Here is a 25,011-nt window from a genome sequence, read left to right as displayed (position 1 = left end):
TACAGAGTACAAATAAGGCACCTCCAAGACTCTGTAATTAAAATAAACCTTAAAAACCAGCAAACCATCTTGGAGCTTCGGATTGAACCTGGAAAAACAGAAAAGAGTAGTATTTCGTATCAAATCCGCAGGTTATGAAATGCATACAAATTCCAAAATCATTTGTGGTTTCGCACAACAGGATTTAGGTCAAGCCTAGCATAAATTAATTACTCATGAAATAGCCCAGTAGGTTCTCCTGTTTGCCGAACTCTGAAGCTTCTTATAAGCTCTTCAAGTCAAGTTGATTTAGAGATGCGTAAGTAGAAATGTAAAAACATTATATGATAGATTTCTTCTACACAAAGGGGACGGTACGTATAGACATATAGAAGAGCTAAGGCAAGTGTGCAATGACAAACGGCATGGATAGAAGTGGTGAAAGAACCGATAGGTACTAGTGTGTGGAGAAATGAATTTCAAGATCCTAATGGGCGGTCGGTGTTTACCCTTACCTCTTGCCATGGTTCTCTCAGCGGTGCTAAGCACAGAGGGGCTGGTTCTTCTTCACAACAGCACGAACACGCTTGGTCTTAGCCTTTTTGCCAACGTCCCCTATATACGGGAACCTGATATCAGATTCGTGTGCGTGTATTTTCTCTCGCAGATCACTCAGATATGAAGGAATGGCAGCATATTCATGAAGCATCAGCCCCCTTGTCCTACAGCAAGAAAGAAAGATAACATTAGGCAATCATGTTGCACAGTGGTTGGGACAGTGGAAGTTAGGGTACCGGTGATGCTTACCATTGAAGATTATGACAGTATGTCATAAGATGATCTGGGAGCGTGAAAGGCCGCACGGATGGACGAACCATCTCATTCGAATAATGCACCCTCGTGTACATCGTTGTCTGCTCGGAAGAACCACCGCCCAGAGAATGCAACACAACGGGATCCTTGTTTGATACATATGAGTAAACGGAGTTGCGGCTGATGCAAGGGAGGTTCGTGGCGGAGATCGACAGGCAGCGGTCTTTCCCTAGGAACACGGCCTCGTCGCCAAGGCCGTTCACCGGAATGAGCTCCCCGCCATGCAGGTTCACCTGAAACAGCGTGACGGTGAAGTGTCGCCACCACTCCATCTCAGGGCGAATGGCATGGCCCCTTCGATGATGCTGCACGGCCAGCAGCATGCGCCCGCCGGACTCCACGAGGAAGTAGGAGGATCTGAATATGTGGACCAACTCGTGCGGGACATGAGCGACGACTGCTCTGACGCCGGTGTGGTGCCGTACAGCCGGCCTTGGAAGGGCAGGGTGTTGTGGAGCGTGATGTCTCGATGGTTCACCGCCCAGCTAGGGCGGCCTTGGCGCGCACTCATAACCATCTTTGCGCTGGTTAACCATGCCACGACGGCGATCGATGTGTCGGCGCGGCAGACAGCGGCGCCCATCGACAGCAGCGAGGTGAAGTTGTTGATCTCAGTGTGGAATATGGTGGCAAGGGGAGGGAGCTCGACAGTGACGCGCGTGAAGGGGTGGAGCACGCGCACCACGGAGCTGTCCTTGTCCAGCGTGACGATGAGGCCGTCAGTGACGCCGACAATCTTTTGGCGGTGGAGCTCCGGCAGGCGGACGGCGAGGCGCTGGCCGGTGGATGTGTGGAAGAAGGTGATCTTGCACGCGGCTGTCACCGGCACCCCGTCGACGTCGCAGAGCGCGACCCATCCGCGCGGGCTGAAGCGCCTGTCCAACTGGGTCGCGTCTCGTGGGCTGGCCGTTGACGATCGCCACGGCGAGCACACGGCGCGGAATCTGATGTATTCTGTCACGTCCTCTGCGAGCAGCCGCAGGGAGATGAGGTCGGCGATGTCCCCGGGGAGGGACGCCCAGCCGCTCGTCGTCATGGAGGTCAGCGGTCAGCCGTCGCTTGCGGCTGCCGGCGGGAAGCATGCAGAAGGATCCCCTTTTACGGTTATCTCCTAAGCGCGCCATTGATATCGCCAGTGGGAAGAATTGGCGCCGAGATATAAGGAGGCGGACACAAACAGAGGAGAGAGGACCTTATTTATTGTCCCGCTCCAGGTGATTCCACTTCTTCAATCGTATATATGGCGCTACGAAATCGGAATCTGTGTTCGTTTCTGGCCCCAACTCGGATACTTCAATGGAAGAGGCAAGTCTGAACAGGAACGAGATAAGCGGCAATTTGTGGATTCGAAGAAGGCTTTCTTTCCCGGATATCAGCTTCTTCAGTGGAAAGAAAGAAGAACTACTCCCTCCGTCGGTAAACTTTTTCCGACACTACACTAATATATAAATATAAAAAAAGATTTACATTAGGAAAACGCTTGGGAACGGCGCACCAGCCGAACCATTGCACTGGCCGAACCATTGCGCCGGACGCGTGCAACGCGTTGGATGAATAGGTAAGATGCGGTCCGATTTTCTACAGGAGAGGACTAGAATGCCACATGCCCCACACATTAACCACACACAGCCTTATCGCTTTATCCCTTCGTCCTCTTCCTACTTTTTCCCCAATTCACTCCACCGAATCTCTCCAGTCGCATGGACCACCGCTCTAAGCCAAGCCATGGTAGCCACAAGAAGGAATGTTAGCTTCAGTTTTAGCGCCGCCGCTGCAGGTGCAAGGCTCGCCCGCGGGGCATGCCGATGCTGCGACTAACCTGTCGCGTCCGGCGAGGCGACCATGCGGGCTGCGCTGCGGGGCATCCCGATGTTGCGGCCAACCCGTCGTATCCGGCGACGGCGACCACGCGAGTTGCGACGCAGCGGGGGCAAATTGCTGCATCCTAGTATGGCAGTGCTGGAACCGGCGTCCAGTTTTGCTACAACCGGCAAAGAGAATACTGCGGCCGTGGCGTGCTGCGTCCGGCGGCACCAGATGCTGGGACCGGCTATGAGGAATGCTACATCCATGGTTTGGAAATGCTGGAACCGACGACTCACGGTGATTCAATCAGCCGACCGACGGCGGAGGCGGCGGTAATTTTGCTGGAACCATGGATTTTTTTTGCTGGAACTAGCCCCATTTTTTGCTACCACCGTCTGGTTGTTTTTACTGTAAATAATGCCCAGCTTGGAGCTACATAAAGACCACCGTCCATTTTTTGCTACATCCGTCTTTGTTTTTGTTGGAACCAATGTCCATTGTTGCTACATCCGTCTTGGGTTTACCAGAACTAGCGTCTAATTATTTTGCTACCACCATTTGATTTTTGTTGGAACCAACATCCTTTTTTTGCTTCCATCATCTTTGGAATTTGCTGGAGCCAGTGTTCTGTTTTGCTACAACCGTCCTTCAGATTTGCTGGAACCAGTGTCGGTGAATCAAATGGGCTTTTTGGTTTGTGATTGACGAAGGCGAGCAGACCGGCGGCGAGCATCGACGGCGAGCAACAGGGGCAGCCGACCTGGCCACCTACATGAGGGAGGGAACGCGTGCTGCGCGACACGATGGGAGAGTGGGCGGCCGCCATGGTTTCTTTTTATGTGATCTTTTAGGATGCTGATGCAAGAGTGAAAAAGACAATGAAAAGACGCCATCAAACGACTACGCGTGAGGCTATCCAAGGGCTGCGCGTCGACCGGCCGAACTTGGGCCGGTCGACCGGCGCCTATCACTGCCCTTTACATTATGAGACGGAAGAAGTAATAAACTAAACAGAAAGAACATACTTTTCTTTACTTTGTATATATAGATATAAATGATGAATCGGACGCTCCTCTGGATCTTCTATCTTTTTTTAGGCGATCTGGATCTTCTATCTTTTCTTTGAGGGGATCTGGATCTATCTAGCCTTTCATCGGTGAAACAACGAGTCTGTCAAGTTTAGTGTGTCAAACTAACACTACTAGAAAAATGTTTATATATAGAAGTTTAATAGTAGTGTTTGTTTGAGCCCCCACGCTACAGATAATTTGCAATAGTGCCGGTTACAAAGCGCGCTACTGTATGGCTTAGTAGTAGCGTTGGTTAGCATGGGCCGCGCTGCTGTTACGTGGGCTGCAGGGCCAAAAGGAAAGCCCACTTAGCTGTAGCGTGGCCTGTCCATCAACGCTACAGCTAGTGGGCTTAGCAGTAGCGTCGGCCCGTATGCAGCGCTACTACTATACCACAAGAAAACCCCGCGTGCCCCCGCCCACACCCCTCACTTCCAATCGATACCGGCCCGACGCCGCCGCGGTTAGGGTTCCGCCCGACGCCGCCACCGCGTGCCACCTCCCGTCGCCGCAGGTAATGCTCCTCCCCCCTCTCGCCGCCCGATCTGTCGCCGGCCGCCTACCCACTCCCCCTGCTACCCCCCCCCCCCCCAAATCCGCTGCCGCCCCCACTCCGCCCGGCTCGGGTCCTCACTGTCCGATGACGAGAGAGACGTTGAGAGCCCCGCTGCTCTAGTGTAGTATAGTGTAGGCTACCGATGCTCACTGTAGTTCAAGAGGAACCCTAACCGCGAAAGACAACGATGAGGCCGATGGTTTAGAAGTTTGTTGACCGATGCTCTGCTTTGGTTGTGGTTTTTGTGTTCCTCACAGTAGTTGTTTTTTGATGCTATATTGAAGTTGGTGTACCACTGTTTTTTGATTGGGTTAATTCTAGCATCTCTAGATCCTACTGTTAGTATCACATATAAACCTGAATATATTCAGTTTGGCTTGGGTTGAGATATCTTGTGGTTCAGTTTAGGTTAGGTGGCATAACACATTTGTAGATGAAGAAACTCTAGATTGTTATATGTTATATTGTTATATGTTATATTCCGAAAATTTCTCCATCTATGCGGAATCTTGTTATATGTTATATTGTCCTCTGTATGATTTGAAATTGTCCATCTATGTTATGCAGAATCTAATAAGTTTTGAAATTTTGTTTTTTTATATGCACAAGATAAACAACAAAGATTGAAAACAGTAGCATGGAAGTTCTTTTTATATGTAATGTCTCACACTGCAGTTCTCGTTAGCCTTTGTGACTAGATATTCTGTTAATTTCTCACACTACGGAAGCATGTGCATGCTGTTAATTTTAGTTACTAAACCTAAATATTTCGTTTTCCGGTTAAAATCGATGCATTGAGAACTTTATGTTACTGTTTTTCTTTCTTGTGAAGTGGATCGTTCATCCTTGCTCATACTGTGCAAGTCAAGGTGCGCCAGCAGCCTTGCAACTAGCACGCTGTTCGGCATCTACTTCCAACCGAGTTTTCTTCATGCGACGGTAACAAATGATATGAAACTTGTAACAACTATTTTGTTTTTAGTGTTATTGGCATTAATGGATTGTGTCATTTTGCTTTTTTGACACAGATCGTCCCATGCAATGTGAGGTTGAAATTCAATAAGCTGACCGGAGACACTGTGACCTTTGAGGCTCCGGGGGACCCTACACTATGGAGGTCGAGAAAGGACGCAATATGTCGCAGATTGGAGGAGATGGATGGGCCCGTTTCCTCGCCCACATGGGTATTACTGGGGGTGAGTTGATTAGCTTCTCCTTTAGAGCAGAAAGACCCAAGCTGGCTGTCATTTATGTCAACACGGAGGAAGATGATGAGGACCCACTTGATGAAGCCATCTATGCTCAAAGAATGAGGCTGAGCGAGGAGGAGGTGTGCAACCTTTGGGACATAATTCTGCCCACGTGCTAACTTTGTCGGGGTGCCATTTGTGACCCGCCTGACAAGTACCATGGTTGATCGGCTTGTCATGGTATGTTATACTTACTGTAGTAATTTGATGATATGCTTTATTGTTATACTTACAAATGCAAATTATCCGATGATATGCTTAGTGAATCCGATGATATGCTTAGTGTAGAGTCCAATGATATGCTGTGTGGAAGCTAGCCGGTGATATGCTTTAGTGTAGAGTCCGATGACATGCTTATTAGTGTAGAATCCATGAAACTGTTAATAGTGTAGATAATCCATACTTATTAGTAGAATTCATGCTTAGTAGAAATATATTTGCAAGAATATGTGCGAGGCTACTTATTAATTGATATGTTTTTCTTATTCGGAAATTGCCAAAGAGCCTATCTGTGAGTTGTGGTATCGAGCCTAATGAAGAAGGCTCAGCTGGAATATGCCTTACTGCAAGGGGCCCGTCACCACCTGTGCGTACGGTGTGGACACGGGCGGTCGCACACACTTAAGCTCGGTTGGGTGGAAGAGCTTCCTTGTTGGCAAGAATCTTCGTGTTGGACAGGCCATCCTAATTATTATCAAGAATACCCACCGCCAAGGCTTGAGGATGATGGTCGTCGTCGATATCATCTAGAACTATATATGTGTGTGGTTGTATGACTATCTAGTATTGCTTATCATATACTCCCTCTGTTTGGAATTACTTGTCGCAGAAATAGATGTATCTAGACGTATTTTAATTCTAGATACATCCATTTTCGCGACAAATAATTCCGAACAGAGGGAGTATGCTACTGTATGAACCATATATGTGTGTGAGGATGCATGTTGACTATATATGAGTACCTATAATGCTTAATGATATTGTATGACTACGGCATGACTATAAATGAGCATCTGGTATTGTGGTTAATGATATTATTATCTAGTATATGTGAAATTGCAGTTGAAACTGGTACTGTTCTGCACCAATAGAAAGCAGGAAAAAATGTTGAAAGATACGGCAGCAGCGCGGGGACAGGAAAAACGCTATAGCTACTTAATAGTAGCACGCGACAGAACTAGTAGTAGCGCTAGTTTAGACCGCGCTACTACTACCAATTAGCTGTAACGCCGTAGTAGTAGCACGGCCACCCGCGCTACTGTTAGCATTAAAACCCGCGCCACTACTAGGGTTTTTTCTAGTAGTGTAAGGCTCCGTATGTTTGGGATTTTACTTATGCTTTTGCAACTTTTTCACTTTGATAAAATAAACTACAAAAGCTCCTAGAAAGGGCCTTTTTACTTCGGCTTTTGGCTTATGAATCAATATTGTTATATGATGGTATAAGCCAAAAGCCGAAGTAAAAAACACATATTTATGAGTTATTTTTTTCAAAGTGAAAAAGTTGCAATAGAAGAAGCAAAAGCCCAAATAAACAGCACCTAAAGAGTGACTGTGCTTTTCTTCCCGTGTAGTGAATGTTCTTTAATGAAGAGAATTGAAGCTAACTACTTTTCCTCCGTTTCTTTTTACTCCGCATATAAGTTTTATCCTAAGTCAAATTTCATAAGTTTGACCAAAATTACAGAAAAAGTATGAGGCGTGCAACGTGCTACATGTCGGCCGTCTGGTATTTTAAATAGATTGGCCGGGTCGCGAGTCGTCCAATGTGTGACGCGTGTGATCATTTGTTTCCCTCAATGCAACAAGGTCGAATCTTGTTGCAACCTTGTTGCAATTGCAATAAAACCCTTGTTGCATAAGCATGCGTTGGCGCGTCGGCGCGGGCCTGCGATGGCGCATCATCGCGAGCAGAGGAGGCGGAGATGCGCATCGACTGGCTGGAGCGGGGAAGCGGGGCAGGGGATGAGGTGGAGCTGTGGTTGCTCGCCCTCTCCTGAATCTTCAGTCTGCCAACTTTTACAGGAAGACTATTTCCTCGTAAGCGTCAGGGATGAAAAGGATTATAGTAATCCCGTAAAAAATTGGGTTTTGGGGAGCTGTTGAAGCCTTTTTTGCCTCAAATTCTTGTAGATGATAGGCTTTTTTAATAGGAAAATGCTTCATGCCAGCGCGTCGGCCGAAGCTTCGGCTGGTCGCGTCGCGCACGTTCGTTTACGACCGATACAACGCCCCGCGTTGCAAGTTTGACCAGTCGCCCATGCAACCTCGTCAGCCCACGTGTGTCTAGGCCCACCACACCCTTTCTTCTTCATCTCGCTCCTTTCTTTCTCTTTCATGCGGACAAGCACGGGAGGCGACCACTGCCACCACACTCCGATCGCACTGCATGGCAAAATGTTGCAACCAATAAGCAGCGGAGCTGGAATGGCACCCCCGTAGAGTTGCAACCGTGAGCCGAAGAAGTTGGGAGCCCACCGAACATCTTTTTTTGCTGCAACCATCCGCGACATTTGCTGGAACCGGCTTCGAGATTTGCTACAACTGGCACCTCGAATTTCTAGAACCGGGCCACCATGTTTGCTGGAAGCATTGTCGTAGTGCTGCGTTTTTGCTCCAACCAGACGCGATATTTGTTGAAACCGGCACACAAAATTGCTAGAACGGGCTTTTAGTCTTCTTTTTCAATGGTGACCATGGCGACCACGGCGGGGGTGACGATGTTTGCTTTTTATTTTTGCTGCAATCACACATCACAGAGCTGCGACCGGCGTAGTGCCGTGCTGGAACGGTGGTTTTTCATATCTAAGTCCCGTGCTACAAGCTACCATCGCTTCAACCGTTTGTGGGAAAAGCTTCAACCGGCTGTGGAAAAGCTTCATCCGAAGCTTCAAAGTGGCATGAGGAAAAATCTTCCACCGCGGAAAAAAAGCTTCAGTGGTGGAAAAAGCTTCAACCGGCGGGAGGAAAAGCTACAAGCGGCAATTGACGAAAAAGCTTCCACATGTGAAAAAGCTTCAACCAGGGTAATGCCGATGGTACGAGCGCGACGGGGGCGAGCGCTGCGGCCGGCAGCACGGTGGTGCCGTGACGGACGCGCTACGGCGACGGGGTGGCGGGGATAGGTTCTCCAACTAAGAGATGCCTGATCGTCTTTTTGCGTTGTTTTTGCTACGAGGGGCGACGACGTCCCGTTGGAGCCGGGTGACGAGGTGGAGGGCGGCCAACTGTAATCTGCCCGGGGCGAGGCGTGACTTGCTGCGAGGTCTGCAGCTGGCGGGGGCGGCCAGAGGTGTGGGAAACGACACAGAGAGGGAGGATTTTCGAGGGATCTTGCAGTGGAAGACGGAGATGACGAGGGGCACGGGCCAGCTGGCAAATCGGGCGTCACGGGGCGCTAAATCGTAGGGATGCGGTGCACCGGTGCCTATCAATGCCCTTTTTTATACGAAAAGCTATTGGAGTTTCTCTAAAAGCAGACTACAGTCTACATGATTGCTCTTACAATATTGCCCATGTTAGTATAACTATCTTGCCACAGCGAACATAGCGATCTTCTCCGTTGGGAACCAGCACTGCACAGCAAGACCGCACCCGGACCATTAGGCCTTGTATAATGGAAGATGTTTAGGGAGATGCTTAGAAAAATAAACTAAATTTTTCTGAAGCACCGGTGCCTATTTCTAAGCGTCTATCCTGTACAAATAAGCACCGATGCTTAAGGAAAGACTGGTTTATTTCTCTAAGCACCTCCCCTAAGCACCTTGCATTGTACAAGGCCTTAGCAAATCCATTCGCCTCTCTCGCAGCTATATCTCGACCGTTGAGTCACGAATAGACGGTTAGGATACCGCGCCAGGAAGCTGTGACGTGCTACAGGCATCGGGCAGCATGGAGTCCAGACGTACATGCACGACCGAGTATTTTGTTCCACATATTTTACAACCGTTCTTGACTTTGCGTACACCAATTCCAACCCCAGTGCTGCGATACGCGCACAAAGGGCCGCCGCGACAAAATCACCCACCACACCGGCACGTGGGCCAGAATCACTACGTCGGTCTCCTCGGCCCACCTGTCAGCGACAGACACCGCTTTATGCCTGTGCGCTTCAAGTGTTCCCACTCGCTGTCTGTGCTCTCCAGCTCCACCCCAAGTTGAACTGAACCGGTGCCAAACTTCACCAAACCCAACGACGACCAATCCACTCCACGTCTCCATCTCCACACACACCACTGCCCGCCCGCCCGCGCACGCGGGCCATTTCATCTCCCCCGCCCCGCCGATGCGCGCCGCCGATCCCGCGCAGCAGCCGCCGCCGCCGCCGATCGATCCGCGCTCCGCGGTGGCCTAGCCATGTCCCCCCACACGTCGTGGAGCCCCCCGCTCCCGGGCGTCGTCACGCTCAACTGCACGGACAGCGCGTACGAGTGCCTCCCGCTCTGCCCCGGCGCCGACTGCCCCGACTACGCCGCGCCCCCGCCGCCGCCGCTCCCGCTCGCCTCGGTCGCCGTCGACCGCCGCCTGCCCGTACGCCTCCTCCTCACCGTCTCCCTCCTCTCCGCCTTCCTCTTCCTCTCGCTCGGGCTCGCCACGCTCCTCCTCTACCGCCGCCGCCGCGCCCTGCGCCGCCGCCGCCGGGCTGCCACCGCCCAGCTGCCTCAAAGCGAGGGGTTCGGCGACGGCGGGGACGAGGAGGGAGGCGGAGGCGGAGGAGGGGTGGTGCACCACGTCTGGTACATCCGCACGGTGGGGCTCGACGAGGCCACCATCGCGTCCATAGCCACCAAGGAGTACCGCGGCGTGGGGGCCGGCGGGGACTGCGCGGTTTGCCTCGGCGAGTTCAGCGACGGCGAGCTCGTCCGCCTCCTCCCGCGCTGCTCGCACCCGTTCCACGCGCCCTGCATCGACACCTGGCTCCGCGCCCACGTCAGCTGCCCGATTTGCCGTTCCGTCGTCGTCGTGCCATCCAGCCTCCCGGCTGCGGCGACTGATGCCGAGGCAGAGGGCGGCGAAGTGGAAGAGCACCAGGTGTTTGACGAAATGTCCCCGTCGGAACCACTGCCCGAGGGTTCCGAGGATTCCGATGCCTCGTCGGACACTCAAAGTGAGGACACCGAAGTTGTAGCAGAGGAGAATGGAAGTGTGACGCCCAAGCCAATACGGCGCTCTGCCTCCATGGACTCGCCGCTGTTCCTTGTGGTTGTGCCTGAAGGTCAGGGTGGTGCTCTGCCGGCTAATCGCAAATTGCCGACTGGTCGACAGATGAGCATCTTCAAGGCGAAGGAGAAGGAGGCAGCAGGGACATCTTCATCCTCTTGTCAAGCAGGCGGGTTCAGGATTGGCAGGTCCATGTCAAGCAGTGGTCGGGGATTGTTCTTCTCACGGAATGGGCGCTCCACTGGCAACGTGCTGCCACTTTGAGTTGGTGTAATGTTACTGTCAAGAGGATACAGCCTCAGCAAAGCCGGGAGCTGGTAGTGTATCAGTGTCTGTTGATAGGAAGTGTATACCGGATACCTGCAGTGGCTCGGAGAGAAAGTCTCATTCTCATCTGAAATCTGTGAGTTGACCAGAGTAATTATTGTGTGATAAGTATTTCTCGAGTGGATGTGCTCGTGTTAACTTGCATGCCTAAGTTTCCTTTATCACAATGTCCACTTCAAGCTCTGCTCAAGTGAATTTTGGGGAAGAAGCTGAAGGTTGGCTTCTTCATGTAATATTTATGTATAGCAATCTTGCAAAGAGTGGACCAGTGCCTGCTTCAATATTTATTGTTTCCAGAAGGGGGTGGTGCAAATATAAGAATTCGTCCTTTGGGGAGGAGGGGCTGCCCTCATTCTGTATATGTAACAGTGGATATCATTGAGCACATACCAAATAAGACCTTGCACTAGTAACTGAATGTCTTAAGAAATAACTACTTTGCATCATTGTTATTTGGGTGTCTAGTGAACTAATGTATACCAGCTTTCTGTGCGAGTTCTTCATGTTGGCAGGATATGCGTGAACTTGAAAACACAAGGCTGTTGTTTGCTCCTGTGGTCAAGGAGGGAAGGTGCACCAGATTGAGGTACCTGATTTCTCTTGTCAGCCCTTTCACTTTTATGTGTTGGTATTACTTGTTTTTTGCTCGAAAACTTGCCAAAAAGTGTGAAATTATTTATTAGAAGAACACTTATCATGCTGATGCTAATAGTAGACTGCAAGAGGAAACCATATGAAGCAGCCCTTGCTGATGCTACTGAAATGGCAAGAAATACCTCGAATGCATTACTTTGTAGTTTGGGGAAGCAACCCTTGCTGATGCTATTGGTAGGCATGTATTCAGCGTGGAACAGTGGAGATGATCGAGCTCGTATAAAATAAGAACTACGTCCATGTTTATTATTTCCAAAAGGGGATGGTGCGAATGTAATAAAATCAAGAATCCGTAGTTTGGGGAGACTAACACTTGCTGAAATAGGCAGTGTTCAGCATGGAACAGTGGAGATGATCGAGCTTGTATAAAATAAGACCACGCCAATGTTTTATTGTTTCCAAAAGCGGATGGTGCTAATGTAATAAAATCAAGAAACTATAGTTTGTGGAGACCAACACCTGCTGATGGTTGGATAAGGGGGGACCAACATTTGCTGATGATATTGGTAGGCATGTGCTTGGCATGGAACAATGTAGATCATCGAGCTTGTATCATACAAGAACCTGCACTAGTAATTAAACATTTGGACATTCGGTAGGCTGTAGGCTTATTTATCATATGGTTGTTTCGGTGTGAACTACTTTTGTTGGCAGCATATACATGGACTCAAAAATGCAATACTCCCTCCATTTCTAAATAGATGGCTTATAAATTCAGTTAAAAAGTTAACTATTTCTAAGTTTGACCAAATGTATGGAAGAAACTATTAATAACTACTCCCTCCGTTTCTAAATATAGGTCTTTCTAGAGATCTCAACAAGTGACTACATACGGAGCAAAATGAATGAATCTACACTTCAAAATATGTCTACATACATCCGTATGTGGTAGTCCATTTGAAATCTCTAAAAAGACTTATATTTAGAAACGGAGGGAGTACAATATTTAATAAATACACTATGAAATATCTGACGGTGGATATATTGATATTGATTTGGTATTCTTTATACAGGATAGCTGCAGTGGCTCGGAGAGAAAATCCCATTCCCATCTGAAATCTGTGAGTTGACCAGAGTAATTATTGCATGATAAGTATTTCTTGAGTGGATGTGCTCGTGTTAACTTGCATGCTCAAGTTTCCTTTATCACAATGTCAACTTCAAGCTATGGTCAAGTGAATTTTGGGGAAGAAGCTGAAGGTTGGCTTCTTCATGTAATATTTATGTAGCAATCTTGCAAAGAGTGGACCAGTGCCTGCTTCAATGTTTATTGTTTCCAGAAGGGGGTGGTGCAAATGTAAGAATTTGTCCTTTGGGGAGGAGGGGCTGCCCTTATTCAGTCTGTAACAGTGGATATCATTGAGCACATACCAAATACTCCCTCCGTCCCAAAATTCTTGTCTTAGATTTGTCTAAATACGGATGTATCAAGTCACGTTTTAGTATTAGATACATCCGTATCTAGACAAATCTAAGACAAGAATTTTGGGACGGAGGGAGTAAGACCTTGCACTAGTAACTGAGTATCTTAAGAAATAACAACTACTCCCTCCGTGTCAAAATATAAGACGTTTTTTGACACTGATACAGAGGGAGTACTTTGCATCATTGCTATTTGGATGTCTAGTGAACTAATGTATACCAGCTTTTGTGTGCGAGTTCTTCTTGTTAGCAGGATATGCATGAACTTGAAAAAACAATGCTGTTGTTTCCTCCTGTGGTTAAGGAGGGAAGGTGCACCAGATTGAGGTACCTGATTTCTCTTGTCAGCCCTTTCACTTTTATGTGTTGATATTGCTTGTTTTTTGCTCAAACACGTGCCAGGAAGTGTGATTCTTTTTTTTATTAGAAGAAGAACACCAAGAAATTGGAAAAGCTTACAAGGTGAAACCTCCTAAGCAAGGGAACCAAAATCCTGAGCTAGCCAAGAGCATAAAAGCTAAAAAAAGACATGTTGGTATTTCTTTGAACTTGTGAAAACCTCCGTACAGTTTATTAAGTCCATATGCATTTTAAATATAATGTGTATTGAATACTATTGCAACATTTTGTCCTATTGCTTACGACCATGTTTTTTATCCAACACCTGCTGTTGCGCGCGCGCGCGGGGGGGGGGGGGGGGGGGGGGTCAATAATCTGTAGTTTGGGGAAGCAACCCTTGCTGATGCTATTGGTAGGCATATGTTCAGCATGGAACGGTGGAGATGATCGAGCTCGTATAAAATAAGAACTACGTCCATGTTTATTATTTCCAAAAGGGGATGGTGCGAATGTAATAAAATCAACAATCTGTAGTTTGGGGAGACCAACACTTGCTGATGCTTTTGGGGGATCAACAATCTGTAGTTTGGGGAAGCAACACTTGCCGATGCTATTGGTAGGCATGTGTTCAGCATGGAACAGTGGAGATGATCGAGCTTGTATAAAATAAGACTACGCCAATGTTTTATTATTTCCAAAAGGGGATGGTGCTAATGTAATAAAATCAAGAAACTGTAGTTTGTGTAGGCCAACACCTGCTGATGCTTGGATAGGTGGGGGGAGGGGACCAACACTTGCTGATGATATTGGTAGGCATGTGCTTGTCATGGAACAATGTATATCATCGAGCTCGTATCATACAAGAACTTGCACTATAGTAATAAAACATTTGGACATTCATTAGGCTGTAGGCTTATCTATCATATGGTTGTTTCGGTGTGAACTACTTCTGTTGGCAGCATATACATGAATTTGAAAATGCAATACTCCCTCCAGCCCTAAATAGATGGCATATACTCCCTCCGTCCGGAAATACTTGTCGGAGGAATGAATGTATCTAGATGTATTTTAGTTCTAGATACATCCATTTTTATGCATTTCTCCGAGAAGAATTTCTGGACGGAGGGAGTACTATATATTCAGTTAAAAAGTCAGCTATTTCTAAGTTTGATCAAATATATAGAGGAAACTGTTAACAACTACTCCCTCCGTAAACTAATATAAGAGTGTTTAGATAACTACTTTAGTGATCTAAATGCTCTTATATTAGTTTACAGAGGGAGTACAATATTGAATAGAGACATAATGAAGATATATCTGACGGTGGATATATTGATATTGGTTTGGTATTTTTTATCTTCATATTTTTGTATATATGCTTGATCAAACTTAGAAAGCATTGACTTTTTGACTCAGTTTATGTGCCACCTATTTGGGGACGGAGGGAGTACTGTTGTGTGCTCCTGTGGTTAAGGAGGAAAGATGCACCAGATTGAGAGACATCACTTCTCTTTTGTGTTGGTATTTCTTTGAACATGTGAAAACTTCCCTATAGTTTACAAAGTTCATGTACATGGTAACATAATGCATATTGGATAACTATTAAAACATTTAGGGCTTTTTTGGATAGGGTTGATTTAATCCAAATTAGAACTAAGTAACAACTAACAAAAAATGTCTATGCAATCCACCTCATCTGAAGACCCCCTTGGGCACCTAATAGTAAGCATCCCTAAGATTCGCAATGGTTTAGTCTTTTTAGTTTATGACTAGTTGGATATATGCCATTCAATGTTACTTTGATTAAAACTCGAATTTGGTTGCTAATAAATTCATATTTTGCTAAGGTATGGAAAATTTTTTAGAAAGTAATGAATGGACAAAACCATTGACTAGAATTACTGTAAGCTATAATTGAACTTGATGGTTTTATTTCCTTGGCTGAACTAAAATTTGTACTTGTGCCATTTATTTTTCCGTTAGAGCCAACTCATGTGTCCCATTTTCTCTAAACAATCCTAATAACGGAAAATGCTAATTAAACTAGTTCCATGCGGCCACGCCCTTCTTCAACTACCAGGGACAATCCTTACTCTGTTATCAAGTTTTTAATGGTTTCTGGAATAAATATGGAAATAAGCAAACATAACACGAGACCTCCAATTTCTGTTTTTTTTTATTACAACCATTTTTGTGCTGATGAAGGTGCTAGGTGCGTGTTTATTTTCTATATCTATGCTCTTTTTCCTAGCAGTAATCTCTCTCCTGTTGAAGTGGTGTAGCCAGCAATCTGGCAAGGTATGGTTTGTGCCATACCTAAAATTTGCCATGTATACCTAGTATATATAGTACATGTTTGAAGATTTGAGCTGAGCTGCATATAATAGGTACCTCCGCCACACCTTAAAATTGTTCCTGCCTCCGCCAGGCCTACTGGTCATCGCATTATATGGTAGGTGCACAGTAAGGAACAAGTTTCCACATGCTTAAACGAGTTGAAAACATGCTATTCCCTCTGATCCAAATTAATTAAAGTTGTACTAAAGCTGCGTCAATTATTTTGGATTGGAGCGAGTATTTTTTTCTTCTTGAATTTGGTAGGTAAAATATATTTAGTGTCATCTTGATTATGACAAAGCATGAGTCTGCTGCATCAAAAGTCTTCTCTATGTCTTTGCTCTCCAAGCTATATTGCACATTTACACCAGAGAACTTGTGAATATCAATGGTGAAATAAATATGCCCATCTGTTCACCTCAGTATCTGTAACTTTATCAGTTATACAGAACTCAAGAATTCATAATTATCTTCTCGAAATTACACATTATAGTTCACTTGCATTGCGTGCACCTCAACATTCATACATATTGTTTGAGAAAGCAGGCTAAGCTCTGGTTATCAAACATCTAAGGATATTTTGTAAAAAGAAAACTACAACACTTGAGATTTTACCATGTGCTCCGTTTACTATTAAATCTCACTATATTGAAGCCTCAGCAATAAATTTCAGAGTTATGATTCACCATTCATGTACCTAAAAGTTCCTTTCTTGATAGACGTAGCAAAACACATCATTGTTGTTCTGGAGCTAAAGCACAGAGGAAGTTGTCTTGCATGATAAAATATCACACCAACCGACAGTGGATTTTAGATTTTAAGTTGTCTTTTTTTTGTGATGCTGCTGCTGGTTCATCTTTTGTTCCCATTGGCAACTTGCCAACTTCTGGAAAAATCTGCTTATGCTTTACTTTATGCCCCCTTATTCATCCTCTTTCTCCATCATTGTCTCCCCTTTTCCAATCCTAGTCTCTTTCTTCAAGTGGAATTATTTATTAAGAGCCCAGACAAATGAAATTGCGTATCTGTTAAGTTGTCTATTTGTTGTTTGCTTTTATTTGATGGGGGTCGCAGCTGCTGATCTCCAGTTGTCCACAGGCTACACTTTGGTTGATGGTAACCTATGCACTTTTAAACTGTAACATGTGTACATTTCGGTTGGCATGGGTCGTGCTTGTACCTCATATTTCAATGTTTTTAATTGCATTAGTGTTCTCACCTTTCTCTTCCAACATGTTTTGATATGTATGATCCCTTTTCATTACATGAAAGTCGAGATAAAAAGGTTTCCATGCATGTATAACTCAAATACCCAATACACAGTAGATCTGATAGAGGCAAAGCCATGGAAGCTGTTGTTGCTGTGTATCCTTCAGTGATTTGTGAACGTGGCGTTTGCTTCCTCTAGTGATTCCTTTCAGGCTTGAGTTTATTCTCAAAGATCAATAGAGTGGTGGAATATGCAAGTCAAGCATATCTCATCCAATGTCTTAAGGTAAACCGCTATCATTCTTGTTTTGATTAGGAGCTTTAGTGATGAGGCTGTGAGCTTAGAAGTGTTGGATAAACTGGTAGTTACGTGTGAAAAGTTTCCAACAGCCTGAAGACATGGTTACATGTAGTTGTTTTTCCAAATGTTTTCAGATGTAAAATCATTGCATATTTATCTTATGAGTAGTCAGTTTGAAAAGAAAGCCGTGAGGCTTGCTCCGGTGCACCCCCCTAACTCAATTTCCTAGGGGTATTCTTGAACCCCGCCATCTATTTTTTCTCCGGTCCGCCGCTGCCCATATCCAAGCCCCGTAGCCCATATCCAAGCCCCGTATAACCCGTATGACCCATACGTATGTATACGGTGACATCCCGAAAAAAAGGATGACACGACCCCACAACCATGTAGGACCTACCGACGGCCGATCCATCAATAACGCAGCTTAACCAATCACGCAGCTTCATCATTCACGCAGCTCCTCCATCATTCTGGTGAGGTTTTGTAGGAATATCGGCGGCAGTGATCTTATCGCTGGCGATCTCGTCCGAGAGCGCGCGCGGCACCGTCGTCAACCTCCAGCGCTCGCAGGTACCGCACCCCGTTTCCCCACGTTTGTCTCGCTCGCGGCAGCATCAAACGAACTGCCGCTGTTTTCGTCGTAGTGGTTAACCTAGCGGGGCGGGCAACCTAGCTTTCTGACGGTCCAGGCCATCGCAGATCTTGTTCTGGTAGTGCTGCTCGTCGTGATATACACAGTGATCACGCGTGCTAAAGTGGGTTTCTTCTTTCTAGGGTTAACCTAGCGTCAGTTGCCGTCGGTTGTGTGCACGACGGCTCCGTTATTTGATGCAGCGGCTTACCTAGGTATCCGGCGATCCAAAGTAATCACGACTGGTGCCGTGGGCTAGGAATCCGGCGACGCATGTTATCCTTGGTAGCGCTGCTTCTCGCGATCCAAAGTGATCACGTACTGGATTCGTGGGACGTACCTTAACGCCGCTCGGTGTGGAGAGGGGGGAGGATCCATGGGCGATCAGAGGTCGTTGGCGTCGGTTGTGTGCACGATCTGAACGCCCTCGGTTGGGGCGCTCTCCGGTTGGTGTAGTTTATTTAACATCTGTGATCGTGCGCTAGGTGTTGTATATGTCAGCATTGATAATGTTTGCACATGTGATGATACATATTAATTGTTGTAGGAAATGGCGGACGATGAGTTAACTGATATGATGTATGACATGGAGTTTGGAGAACTGATGAAAGACTGGATAGAAGATTGGTCAGATGATGAAAATTCAGATCGTGGAGATAGGTCAGAGAATGGGAACGTATTGGAAGATCTTAATGTGAGTGGCATTATCATGTTGTAATTTTTTGGTGGCATCCGACAATATTATATTTTGAAAATTTATAGATGGATGAACATGATGATGGTCAGGAAAACAATGAGCATGATGATGGTGAGGAAAACAACTCGGAGATCTCGAATGAAGATTACATTAGTCAGGTATGGAAGTGGAATTTTTTGTTGGCATGCATGCAAATTGAATTAATCCTGGAATATTATATGATAAGTACTTATGTATTTGTGTTATATTTTTCAGCTCATTTCCGAATGTCATAATGCGTACGACTATTACGGTGAATCCGACGCGGAGACAGGCCTTGATGTCGAATCATTAGCTGCACCTGATTCTGGGGAGTCGCAATCGTCGGTCATCATGAGTGAGGTATGTATGTAATCAATGTTGTATGGAAGTAATGTTATACCATAGAAAACTGTTTTCATGGCTATGTTATGATTGTGTAGGTGATAGAAGTTGAGGGGAAAAAGAATGTCCAAGATACTGCTAGTGCAGATGATAAGAGGGATATGTTCATGCAGATAATACAAATGACTTTTACGTCTCACGAGCCTGCGTATGATTTCTACAACAGCTATGCTAGAGATAATGGTTTCAGCATTAGAAAGAATAGGGTCAGGTATAGCAAAACCGAGTCACGTCACATGCGTTATAGGCGGTTTGTTTGTTCCAGACAAGGAAAACGTGACAGCAGGTTGCTAATCAAGGAAGGACACAGCCGTAGGCTCAGACCCGAGACACGCTGCCACTGCGAAGCGCACCTGACCGTGAAGCTTGACCAAAAGCGTGGGGTTTGGTATGTTGATAGTTTTGAGGACAAGCATAGCCATATCTTGGCAGGACCGGACGAGGTACCTTTTCTTTGGTCCCACAGAAAAATCAAAGAGTACCAGAGAGCTGAGATACTGTCCATGGCAGCTGCAGGGATTAGAATTCACGACATGATGGATTCCTTCATCAGCAAACATGTATGGTATGGCGGTGTTGGTTTTACCAGGCGTGAAATATACAACCTTTGCGCCAGGGAGAAGAGGAAGCTGCTTTCAAAAGGTGATGCTGCCACAGTCATAGGCATCATGGTCAGTAGGAAATAAAGGGATCCTAGCTTCTTTTTCGAGTACAAGCTAGACAAGGAAGGACATATGAATAGGATGTTCTGGTGTGACTCCCAGTCTCGTCATGACTATGAGGACTTCGGCGACGTGCTTGTATTTGACAGCACGTACAAGATGAACCGGTATGGTATGCCATTCATACCCTTTGTTGGTCTTAACAATCACCGGAAGACCACTGTTTTTGCTTGTGCCATAGTTTCGGACGAGACCGAAGAGACATATGTGTGGCTGCTGGAGACTTTTTTGAGGTCCATGTGTCAAAAGATGCCGAAGAGTGTTATCACGGACGCCGACGCTGCGATGATCAAGGCAATTCGCCAAGTCTTGCCAGACGTGTGGCACCGTATATGTACGTGGCCCATAGAAAAAAAATGAAGATTCACCTCAGTCACAAGTCCTTGAAGGAGTTCCGAACTCTTCTGTACTACAACACGTCCACGACCACGTTTGAGGAGAGATGGCACGCGTTTTCCAAAAGATGGCAGTCGGAAAAAACAGTAACATGGTTGAGACGGATGTATAAGAAGAGGAGTCTGTGGGCCGCGGCTTACCTAACAGAGGGTTTTTGGCTTGGCATGAAAAGCAACCAGAGGAGTGAAAGTCTAAACTCATGCCTTCACCTCCACCTAGACGGTGAAATGACCCTGGTGGATATGATTTTGCACTATGAGAACACCGTTGTACGTATCCGTGAGAATGAGGCACGAGATGATTGCACGGCCTCACAGAGTTTACCGGTGCCAGTTACTAGCTCGAGGGAACTTGAGATAGCTGCTTCTCACGTCTTCACTCCAGCAAACTTCTATATGTTGCAAGCTGATCTTAGGAAAATTGGTGGCATGGAGATTGTAGAAATAAAGCTCGGAGACGGATCACAGCAGTACATCGTGGCCTGGAAGAATAACCGGAAGAGCCGTTTTTGGGTGGAGTACACTCCAGTAAATTCCGCAGAAACTATAAGGTGCAGCTGCAGAAGAATGATTCGAAAGGGTCTACCTTGCAAGCACATATTCCATGTACTGAAGTACTTGAATATATCTGAAATACCAAAGTGTTTAGTTCTTGTGCGGTTCACGAAAGACGCAAGGTTGGGACTGCCCGCCAGGCGCACAAGCGATCTGTTGGGATTTGGATGGACTGGAGCAGCCGAAAGAATGAAATATAGCCAGGTCAGTGTGTTGGCTTCAGAAGCTATGCATGCAGCATGCAAACACCCAACTTTGTGGGATCAGTTACAGGAGAGTTTGAAGACCGTGATAGCTAAGAGCCATGAGTATGATCAGCTAAAGGAAAATTTGAGTAAGAAAACGGCTGACCTTAGTACTTGTGCAATTGAATATGTAGATGATGGTGAAGGAAACATAGTTGAAGTTCATGATCCTATTAAAGTATCAACGAAAGGTGCAACTAAGGTAGATGAGAACCGCCCTATGTCGAAAAATGGTAGGCCACTTTCGTACGACGAGATCGGAATCAGGTGCGGCGCATGCAAATTGCTAGGGCACACTAAACGCAGCAAGAAATGCTAAATAAGAAGTAAGTTTTTGTATGCATTGTAGGTTATAATTGTTTTTAACTTGTCATTCATTAACTTTTCCCGTTATCGTGTGCAGAAGCGTGGTGGGCGAAGAAGAGTAGAACAGTTGCTAAAGTTATGTTAGGATGAATCCAGTGATCTAATAGTGAGGTGTTTACAATGTGTTACTGCATACATGATACATGATATATACTATTGCAAGAGGCCAGTACCTTGAGATAGTGCTTGTAGCATATAAGGACTAAACAGGAGGCGGTCACTAAGGACTTTAATCATGGAAAATGGATAGCATTTTAGCCATTGTAATGATGGCATCTTTTATGTTGTCCACTGTAGTTATATTATATTAGAAAACTAGACGATACCCGGCATGTTGTTGCGGGAATGTTTTGCAATATATTCATAGAGAAATGGTTACGTGTAACATGTATATGTTGTTGCGGGAATATTTTGTTTGCATGTTGTGGTGGACCTTTCTCCATACATGTTGAATGCGAGGTGGCAAACTTGCATGTTAAGAGAAATAGGTTAGTGGTGGCTAGTTGTTTAGATATAGAAGATGTAATTATGTGTGGTAATAATTAATTTTTTTCACTCCTTTGGTTCACCACCATTTAGATATAGAAGATACCAGCTCACTTTGGTCTATAGTATAGACTTCGTACCAAAAACCTACCATTTTCCCCCCATAAAGAAAATAAAAACCCACCATTTTATGGCTTGTAGTGTAACTCGGGCCGCTTGTCGCGATGACGTGGAGGGGGGTGACGGATGCCGTTAGACGGCGCGACACACGGCCGCTCCCGTTGCCGAGCCCATTTAACAATTTTTATTTTGATTACAGCCTGTTTAAATGACCGCGCTGGCCACCTGGTCGGGGCACTAGTAGAAAACTGGGCTTTGGTCACAGGGCAATATTCACATTAGTCCCGGTTCAGTCACGAACCGGGACTAATGTGAGCATTGGTCCCGGTTCGTGCGACCAGTGGCTTGCCGGATCTCGTGGGGGCAGTGGTCCCGGTTCGTCTGGCCCCTTTGATCCCGGTTGGTGGGACAAACCGGGACCAATGGGCCTCGCTCCTGGCCCACCACCATTGGTCCCGGTTGGTGGCTTGAACCGGGACCAGAGGCTCACCCTTTAGTCCCGGTTCATACCACAAACCGGGACTAAAGGGTTGGTCCTAGTAGCGGTAAGAGTTTAGTCCCACCTCGCCAACCGAAGGGCGCTCACACCGGTTTATAAGCCCGTCCCTCTCTGCCTTGTTGAGCTCCTCTCAAAGTGAAAATAGATGCCCTTATACAGGGTATTTGACCTAAATTCAGAGTAAATTTCTTTGAATTTCATAGAAATTTATTATGAATTTAGGTTGAATTTTCTCTATAGGCGCATCTATGTTTATTTTTTATAGTAAATAAAATAAATAAACCTTAATAAAATAAATAAAAATAAATAAACCTTAATAAAATAAAATAAAATAAACTATAGTAAATAAAATAAATAAACCTTAATAAAATAAATAAAAATAGCAGCAGTAAAATAAATAAAAATAGCAGCAGTAAAATAAATAAAAATAAAATAAATAAAGTAAAATACATAAGTAATTAGAAACAAAATAGAATAAAATAAATAAGTTTTTTGTTGTAAGTAGAAACAAAACAAAATAAATAAAGCAAAAGAGAAAACAAAAAACAGGGAAAAAATTATGCCACCTACTGGGCCACCACGGCCTGAATACGACTTGAAACCCATCATGGGCCAGGATTTAGGCCCGCAGAAGGCCTAGTAGGCCCCACATGCAAAGAGAACGGTTAGGCCCGAAAGCCTGCAGTTGAGAGGAGCTCGAGAGGGTGGGCGCAACAGCGCTTATAAACCACTCTCGAGCTCTCTCAACTAGCAAGGTGGGACTAAACTTTTGATGCGGGGCAGCACAAGGCCTTTGGTCCCGGTTGGTGCCACCAACCGGGACTAAAGGGGGGCATGCGTACCGGTTCGTGGCACCAACCGGGACCAATGCCCCCCCTTTAGTCCCGGTTGGTGCCACGAACCGGGACCAATGAGTTGCCTATATATACCCCATCGCCACAGCAGAGCACTCCACAGTGCTCTGTTTTTCTGGCCGGCGAGGGGAGGGCATTTGGGTGCTCTACCTCACCTCCTATGCACATGAGGTGTTCGATGAAATGTCTGAGCCACACTAGTTAATCTTTCTCCTCTCGAAACTCGACCTCCGAGCTCCATTTTCCCCGAGATTTGTCTAGGTTTAGCGGTCCGTCACGTCCCGTCCCCGTCTTCACCGCCGTCGATCGCTCGCGCCGATCTCGTCGCCAGCACCACCGTGGTGAGCCTCTTGTTCTTATCTTCTTTCTGAAAGAAAAAAAATCTTACTTTAGATAGATACTTGTCTAATTTTGTTACTTTTATTATTCCTTCTTATTACATAGTGCGATGGTTTTGGTATCCACCCCCGTCGGCCCTCGTCCTGTCTATGATTCGGATGTGGTATATATTATCTTTTTATAACTATTTGGTTCATTTATTGTTTATGACAAATATGCCGACCAACATGACATAGATTTTATTTATCTAGGAGGTGGTTGAACCGGAAATTCCAACCGACCCTATTGTCGAGAGGTTAAATTTAGTTGAAGAAGAAAACAATTACTTGAAGGAAAAAATTAAAAAAATTGAGGAGGAGAAGATGATATTGGAGTTGCATGTTGCGGATGTCGTCGATGATCACAAGATCAAGATGGATGCAATGCGCTTGAAGATTAGAAAGATTAGAAAATATGCCATTCATACCGAGGCTTGGTATCATTATGCCGTTGGATCAATTGTTACCTTGGTTGCGATTATGATCACATTTGTTTTCGCATTGAAATGTTTTACATAGTTTCAATGTATGGTTTAATTAATTAGATGCTCTGGAGAGCTATATATATATTGTTAGATGAGAACTATGTATGTACTTTGGTTTTAATGTGATGATGAACTTCTATTAATTTGGTCACTTAATTATCTATTCATGATGTTCTGTAATGGTTTTCGACACACTTAATTATATATAATGCACACAGATGAACTGGCAATGGATGTACGGTGACAGACACACCTCCGAGTATATTAAGGGCGTGCATGATTTTCTCGAAGTGGCTGAGGCAAACAAGCAGAATGGTTTAATGTGTTGTCCATGCCCTACATGTGGAAATACGAAGTCTTACTCTGACCGGAAAATCCTTCACACCCACCTGTTTGACAAGGGTTTCATGCCACACTATAATGTTTGGACGAGGCACAGAGAAATAGGGGTTATGATGGAAGACGGCGAAGAAGAAGAGGACGATGACAACTATGTGCCCCCTGAATACGGTGATGCTGCAACGGGGGAAGCTGCTGAAGATCAAGAGGAACCAGACGATGTGCCCAATGATGCTGCAAGGGGGGGGGGGGAAGCTGCTGAAGATCAAGAGGAACCAGTGCCTGATGATGATGATCTCCGCCGGGTCATTGTCGATGCAAGGACGCAATGCGAAAGTCAAAAGGAGAAGCTGAAGTTCGATCGCATGTTAGAGGATCACAAAAAAGGGTTGTACCCCAATTGCGAAGATGGCAACACAAAGCTCGGTACCATACTGGAATTGCTGCAGTGGAAAGCAGAGAATGCTGTGCCTGACAAAGGATTTGAGAAGCTATTGAAAATATTGAAGAAGAAGCTTCCAAAGGATAACGAAT

The 25,011-nt window shown here is 45.8% G+C and overlaps 2 protein-coding genes and 1 long non-coding RNA gene across 5 annotated transcripts; 2 read left to right on the top strand and 1 right to left on the bottom strand.

Moving 5' to 3' along the window:
- On the bottom strand, positions 1 to 1,561 carry LOC120963990 (uncharacterized). Its single transcript, XR_012183689.1, has 2 exons — positions 787 to 1,561; positions 1 to 701 (listed from the first exon to the last, which is right to left on the bottom strand). It is a non-coding gene; the product is annotated as an uncharacterized lncRNA (long non-coding RNA).
- Positions 1,562 to 9,545: 7,984 nt separating this feature from the next.
- Positions 9,546 to 11,339, top strand: LOC109733240 (uncharacterized). Its single transcript, XM_020292438.4, has one exon. It carries the CDS (start codon positions 9,891 to 9,893, stop codon positions 10,956 to 10,958), a length of 1,068 nt encoding a protein of 355 aa, XP_020148027.1. The 5' UTR covers positions 9,546 to 9,890; the 3' UTR covers positions 10,959 to 11,339.
- Positions 11,340 to 11,447: 108 nt separating this feature from the next.
- On the top strand, positions 11,448 to 21,702 carry LOC120964813 (protein FAR1-RELATED SEQUENCE 5-like). Of its 3 annotated transcripts, none has more exons than XM_073500422.1 (7): positions 11,448 to 11,607; positions 12,689 to 13,628; positions 18,462 to 18,608; positions 18,677 to 18,769; positions 18,867 to 18,992; positions 19,073 to 21,277; positions 21,355 to 21,702. In XM_073500422.1, the coding sequence occupies exons 3-6, from the start codon at positions 18,465 to 18,467 to the stop codon at positions 19,718 to 19,720; spliced, it is 1,011 nt and encodes a 336-aa protein (XP_073356523.1). In that variant the 5' UTR covers positions 11,448 to 11,607; positions 12,689 to 13,628; positions 18,462 to 18,464; the 3' UTR covers positions 19,721 to 21,277; positions 21,355 to 21,702. The 3 variants fall into 3 exon arrangements, with proteins under 3 accessions (XP_073356523.1, XP_073356524.1, XP_040245720.2); XM_073500423.1 differs by having other exon boundaries at positions 12,689 to 13,632; positions 18,701 to 18,769; XM_040389786.3 differs by having other exon boundaries at positions 12,689 to 13,632.
- The last annotated feature ends 3,309 nt before the right edge of the window (positions 21,703 to 25,011 follow it).

This window comes from Aegilops tauschii, chromosome 5 (genome assembly GCF_002575655.3).
Source record: "Aegilops tauschii subsp. strangulata cultivar AL8/78 chromosome 5, Aet v6.0, whole genome shotgun sequence".
Taxonomy (NCBI): Eukaryota; Viridiplantae; Streptophyta; class Magnoliopsida; order Poales; family Poaceae; genus Aegilops; species Aegilops tauschii.
This window is presented reverse-complemented; position numbering and strand designations above follow the sequence as displayed.

Bases quoted from the DNA above. Each gene is read 5' to 3' on its own strand.
- LOC109733240 (XM_020292438.4), top strand. From the start codon at position 9,891: ATGTCCCCCCACACGTCGTGGAGCCCCCCGCTCCCGGGCGTCGTCACG.
- LOC120964813 (XM_040389786.3), top strand. The intron at 18,609-18,676 runs GTGAGTGGCATT...GAAAATTTATAG, and splicing joins ACGTATTGGAAGATCTTAAT to ATGGATGAACATGATGATGG. The intron at 18,770-18,866 runs GTATGGAAGTGG...TATATTTTTCAG, and splicing joins ATGAAGATTACATTAGTCAG to CTCATTTCCGAATGTCATAA.